General features: G+C 35.3%; 1 protein-coding gene across 4 annotated transcripts; it reads left to right on the top strand.

Moving 5' to 3' along the window:
• The first annotated feature begins 3,422 nt into the window (after nucleotides 1-3,422).
• LOC110873423 lies at nucleotides 3,423-6,642 on the top strand. 4 transcript variants are annotated; one of them, XM_022122369.2, is made up of 7 exons: nucleotides 3,423-3,530; nucleotides 3,807-4,021; nucleotides 4,547-4,756; nucleotides 4,848-4,995; nucleotides 5,527-5,606; nucleotides 5,740-5,807; nucleotides 6,315-6,642. In XM_022122369.2, the coding sequence occupies exons 2-7, from the start codon at nucleotides 3,818-3,820 to the stop codon at nucleotides 6,478-6,480; spliced, it is 876 nt and encodes a 291-aa protein (XP_021978061.1). In that variant the 5' UTR covers nucleotides 3,423-3,530; nucleotides 3,807-3,817; the 3' UTR covers nucleotides 6,481-6,642. The 4 variants fall into 4 exon arrangements, with proteins under 4 accessions (XP_021978061.1, XP_021978052.1, XP_021978039.1 ...); XM_022122360.2 differs by having other exon boundaries at nucleotides 4,547-4,777; XM_022122347.2 differs by lacking the exon at nucleotides 3,423-3,530 and having other exon boundaries at nucleotides 3,611-4,021; nucleotides 4,547-4,777.

Here is a 6,642-nt window from a genome sequence, read left to right as displayed (position 1 = left end):
CTTAACTCCTGTATTAGGAGTTAGACTTCGCAACTAATTTAGCGTGTCCAACATACGGCTTACACAATGATTATAACCATGCCTTATGTAATTGTGTCTAACTTCATGTTTAATACGAAACTTGTTTTGACCCGTTTGGGTGCTGAATTAAGCACCTCACGAACATTCCATACCCATGTTTATCACTTGCTTAAGACTTTAATCGGATTCATGACATAACGGTAACTCTCGATTATCATGTTTGAATAATGACGTAAGGCTAACGATAAATATAATGTAATGAAACGATAAATTTCATACCTTTAGAGCACGCCTTTTCCCCATGAATTCCCTCCGGCTTGTCCGCTTGATGATCCGGACTCTTTGCCTAGAAAATTCAGTTTTTAACTTGTTAAGAATTCTTTTCATGACCATATTCACATCATTTATGAGACATGATCAAAATCTGCTTTTCCATTAAATTTAACATAAAAATCCTCACTTAGGCATTTCAACAAACACCTAACGGGTCAGATTTTTCTACAATCATTACCAAGTTCATGACTTGCAATTTAACCTCAAATTTCACTTTAATTAGTAAACCTTACACATATCTTAGCATCAATATTACAGGAATTACTTCCTATAATTAAATTATACTAGAATTATCATTCAAAATCCTAGTGTTCATCATCCTCTTATAAAACCCATAACCTAGCTTCAATGGGTTCATGGAATTTCCTGAATTTGGACATGAATTCACATGTAGTTGTCTAGGTTTTACTCCTTGACACTATATCATCATTAATCTAACTAAATTACTATCATGCATCAACGAATTTCAGATTTCTTAAATTCATGAGGATTTCAAGTAGAGAATTCTCATCAAATTTTACATACCTCTTAATCCTCTTGCAATGAGGATCACAATTCTAAGCTCGGATTTCGTTTTGGATTGGATTTGCACCTCCAATTTAAGAGATTTGTGGATATTAGGGTTTGAAGGTGGGGAACTTTCCCCTGCTTGTTCTTGATCGACCAGGACCCCCAAATGGGATGTTTGGTTTTGTTTTTGTTACTATTAGTAACATAAGATTCATTTTTAACAACTTTGGTCCCTCCACTTTTGTTTAACACTTAGTTTTGGTTCTTTAACCCTATTTCAAGTTATTGTTGGCCTTGTAGTTAACTAGGTTAAATTTTTTCTAGTTAACTAGTTCTTGTTTATTTATGCTTTATAATCCTAATATAAAGTTTTATATTTTCGGGGTGTTACATTGCTACCTCCCAATTCTCTCCAACTAAAGTTGGGATGATTTCACCATTCGGGATTGTAGGAGTTGCTTGGAGCTCCTGGTGGTCGTGGATGGTTATTGAGGTAGTTTACCATTTTTGTTTGGTTTTCCCCATCTTTCATGCAACTCCAATTTTCATGTGGCCCGCCTGACGTGAAGTCGAAGTCTCACTCAAAAATAAACTAAATACACTAATTAGATAGTGGTAAATGAGTATCGAACACAAGGAGTTTGTGGAAAATGTGTTTACTGAGTAGCTTATGAATTACGACTAATAAAATTAAAATTGTAGAAAATTAATCTTCAAGTTTGGTTTGATTGGTTTTTAAAACTAATGTTAATTAATTATCACTTAACAAGATTGATTCAGAAATGAGAAGGAATGTTTCCCCCGGTTTCAGGTTTTCTGTGAATGTCAAAATCAAAGTTTTATTTGGAGTAAATTACAAAACTCATCCTTTATGTATGTATGTTATTGCAAATCATGTCCTTTGTCTTCAATAATTACATTAATCATACCTAATGTTTACAAATCCTAACATGTTATATCCTTTACCCCAAACTCAGTTAATTTTCTCAGTTAATTATAGTCACGTGGGACCCACGTGAGGGCATTAATGTCTTTTAACCTACCCATCTCTTTCCCCTCATTTAAAACCCCAAATAACCCTAATTTGTTGACTGATATTGGTTGCCCTGTTTCACCTTCATCTGCTACAGAAAGCTAATATAGATTTGAAGCTTCAATATCTAATCATAATCGATCTTTTCAATCATTGACATCATCAAAATAGTCTTCAATGAAGAACTTTGATTTGAATTCCAATATGAATAATGCTGCTTCGTTGAATCATCAAAAACCCGTTATTTCACTGTTCGGTACCCAAGTTGAGGTGAACCACAAGGATAACGGCCCACACCCTAATGGAAATGGTTTTGCACCTAGTCCATCAATGTATTATTACTTTTCTCCATACAGACCACTGGGTGCACCCACACGGTATATAATAGATCTAAGAGGGGTCCCTATTGCACCTCAATATGTATCACCTTTTGTTATGAACATGGCTGGTGGTCCATATCTTGGTCCAACTGGGGCCGGACCGTTGCAACAAAACATGGGTTTAAACTTGGGGCTTATGATGAACGGAGGAAACAGTGGTGGCTCATCGGGTTCGGTTGTTGGAGGGAAACGACAGGAAACACATGGTGGATGGGAGGGTTTTTCAGTTAACTACAAACACCAACAACCATGGAAATAAATGGTTTGGTTCTATGTGCGTTGGGACAAATTAGGGTTATTTGGTGTTTTAAATGAGGGGAAAGAGATGGGTAGGTTAAAAGACATTAGTGCCCTCACGTGGGCCTCACGTGACTATAATTAACTTAGAAAATTAACTGGGTTTGGGGTAAAGGATATAACATGTTAGGATTTGTAAACATTAGGTATGATTAATGTAATTATTGAAGACAAAGGACATGATTTGCAATAACATACATACATGACGAGTTTTGTAATTTACTCTTAAATAAATTATTATTTTATACTATAATATAAAAATGGTAAAGAATAGGTCAATCTGATACTTGAAAACCGGTTTACTTCCATGCTTTGAAAACACTTTTAACGTTATTAGACCTGTGTAATAAATAGGTTTAAGGATAGAATATCTTTATAATAATTTTGATGCAAGTCTGTACTCACCGGATGTCCTAAATGGAGTTACATTTTGAGGCTTGCCAAACCATTGATAATTATTATTACCAAATACCAAAGGTCAGTGTTCCAGTGACGTTATCAAGAAATATTGATCGAAAGAATGGTTTGTGTAATGCAACTCGTTACAGGTCTTATCACTGGGTGATCAGGTTATTGAGAAACTCATATTATCTGGAAGTAATACTGGCACTCGAACGTTTATCCCTAGATCCCGTTTAAATTGAAAAGAAGACAGTTTCTTCTCGTCTTATGTTTTGCCGTGACGATAAATAAAAGCGTAGGACAATTTCTATGTAAAGTTGGTTTGTATCTAAAATAATCAGTTTCACACACGCCTAACTGTTGCGTCATCTATGGTATTTGTTTGTTTTTTTTTTTTTTTTTTTTTTTTTTTGAGAATTAAAAAGAAAAGAAAAAACAAACGGGCCGTATCCCTGAATGACGTGTTCATAAACCAAAATCTTAGAGGAATTCGGGATGGGCAATTTTGTTATACGATCCAAATAGCACAAATCCATTTCCTGCTTGAAATTCAGGTTCTTATTCTGATCTAGTTTGTTAATCCATATATAATTAGGGTTTGTATAAACCAAATATCACATATATACTAGTCGAGTGCGTCTGGCTACGCAAGTACACAGCTCGTATAAATGTGTATGGGCTATATGAGACTCATATAAATGTGTATAGGCTGTTTATAATACTCATTTAGATTAGCCCAAACCTTGCTGATAGCCTAACCTTAAACCGTCTGTTTAAAGTATGTGTTTTTAATGAAGCTCCAACTCAGGAATGTTGTTTAATGTTAATAGCTGCTGCTTCAATGATGACTCGTGGTGCTATTATGTGGTTTCTGCTTCTTCTGCTAATGCCGGTGATGCTTAGTAACGCATGTCCGTCCGAATCGTTTTCTCCTGCAAACAGCACTAGATGGGAACTACTTGAAGCCGTCGCTGACCAGATTCACATCGAGGATGGGCTTATGATAAGAACAAAGGAAAGTTATCGATACTACTTTTGGGATCTTGTAAGTTTCTATAGGGGACTTGATGTGGATGCTTATTGAAGTTATCGTTACTATACTATTTGTGGAATCTTTGGAGTTTGGTCATTTTCAGTTGAGTTTGATCCATAGTTGTCAATAGTGGTAGCTATAGCGAATGGCGTAGCGTATAGGTTGAAGGTCGCTATAGGGTATGTATTCATAAATAGCGGGATTTCAGTTATTAGTTTTTATTTTTTAAATATATATAGCTATAAAATAGCTGCATTTAGGTTTTTGTAAAATACACATGTAAAATAGCGTATATACCAGGGTATTTTAATATAATATACATATAAATTTAAAAAAAAAAATTCTAGTGTATCACTATTTATAAAATAGTGCCCGTCATTTATTGTTATTCGCTATGTAGCATATAGATACTTTATCGTTATTTGTCGCTATTCACCATTAACAACTATGGTTTGATCGGTTCAAATTAGTATTTTATTGCGTCATAGATACAAAAGTTAGTCTTATTGGTATCCTTTTGACATTTCTTGTGCACAGTACAAAAGTGTACCCAGATCACAAAGGCTTGAAATTGTTAACAAGATGAGCGAGAGTTTGAAAGAAGTGGCATTCCGGGATAGGAGGTTTGACATGGTTGGGTTGATTTTATTTGGACCGGACAAGGGTCGGTCATTCCTCCGTATTAGACATGATAAGCGACCTGAACCTGTGAATGTGTTGGGTTACATCCAATGTGTCCGAACTCTAGTATGTTCAACCTCATATAATGTAAATTATGTCCTCCACTTTTATATAATATGACAGTCATTCTTGCTAAATGACTTTGGTTTCATTATAGGATGACTTATTTGAAAAGCATTGTGGTCCGTCCTGTTTTAGGGGCCTGAGGCACACACGTTCCAGAGCAAACTTGTGCTCTTTGGCAACCAAGGAGGCAATCGAGGAAGCAATGATCCTTGCTTGTGGCATGAACTTCATCGAGCCTGGTAGCTACACCATCTAATAATAGTGTTTTTAGTTTACTATTCTAATGGCGTGTTTAATTAAATCACTTTATGCAAGTAAAGAGTTTTGAAGTGATATTTACTGAACAAGGATATAGCTTCAAATATGTTCTAGTTGGTTCTCCTGTTATTTTGCCTTTCTGTTGATAACTTGATATAGTTGTAAACTCTATTTGGTACATGTACATCCTTTTGGGCCTCAGATGTGCAGATTCATTTTTCCTTTAAGTTTCTTTGATTGGTTTGTATAATGTATTATGGCAGATCTTTTTTTCGAGTTCAAGCTCAGTAGGTTGTTTCTTGTTCCACACTTAACAAATAGCAACTCGTTTTTAGTAGCTAGTTTACTTATAAGTATGGGTGTTCATTTGAGCGTGTTTTCCGTAAGTATGAAAGGGAGATGTGATGGTTTAAAGGAGTCTGAAGTCAAAATCGTGTTCGTCTCTATTTATTTTATTTTATTTTATAATATGACATCGTTTACCATTTGGTTTGACAATTTGTGCGGTGCAGAGCCACAACAGCAAGTGCCATATGGATATCTTGCATTCGGAAGTGGTTTGCATGTTCTTGAAGTCACAGCTATATTTCTGGTCAGTTACTTGATCACCTTTTTTTTGCGATTTATTGTTGATATACATGTTACATAGGTGATGATGCTGAAGAATTTTCTATACTCCATGTTTATTTTTTTACGTACATGTTGGGCTTTTGGTTCCTTTTCAGAGCTCTCCGTCGGCTATGGTAGCAGTTGCTTCTTGTTTAGCACTAAATTATGTGATCAGTTCTATCATGTAAGTTGTATTCTCGTTTCTTCTTCAAGTAATCAAGAGCATATGTATCATAAGCTGCTGCCTTCCTAGGCCGGTTATCACATGATGTTGGGATCATGGCCATGTGTTCAAAGGTTACACCAAGGCCCGTATCTGTTTTTGATATTTGTGTGGCCTTGGTGTAATGTTTGAAATACTCAGGTGATGCATTATCCCAGCTATTATTCAATAACATTGGTGTGGGTTGGATACTCTTCCTGAAACGGCTTATCTGAAGCTGCAACAATCAAACTCTAATGTTGGGATAAATCGACTAGTCAGTTTGGAAAACTGTTATAAAATTGGTACATCCAAACACTATCCTGCAGCATGCCTTATTAAAGTTAATTGCGTGATTTACATTCTTCTGATCACTTTCGGAACGCAGATACAAACAGCTTATTATGGCCTAATAAAATGTTTGTTAGAATCTCAAGATCTTAATAATATATTATTCTTTTCTTATTTGCTGTTGTCATCATCATGCAGAACTCCAATGTTATTTAAGAAGAAAGAGTTGCCATGGGAAAACTTCACAGACGGTTGGACTAGAGATCAAGTTGCCAAGTGGGTATCTTGCCCTGGATTCAAAGAGTGGATGATTAAGAACTACCACAGAATCATAATCCTTCCGGATACTAGTCATGATGAATGATTGTTAACTTTCCCGCTGTTTAAAGTTGACGTAGTTTGACACAAATATGAACTATTTGATGAGTTGATATTTGTTAGTTAACGTAGTAGTTTGACACAAATATATTTTGTATATAACAAATATGAAATATTGTGTACAGATAGCAATTTCAATTTAGTGGTC

The sequence above is a fragment of the Helianthus annuus genome, chromosome 1 (assembly GCF_002127325.2).
Source record: "Helianthus annuus cultivar XRQ/B chromosome 1, HanXRQr2.0-SUNRISE, whole genome shotgun sequence".
Lineage (NCBI taxonomy): Eukaryota > Viridiplantae > Streptophyta > Magnoliopsida > Asterales > Asteraceae > Helianthus > Helianthus annuus.
The sequence above is the reverse complement of the archived record's forward strand: the minus strand, read 5'-3'. Positions and strand labels throughout refer to the sequence as shown.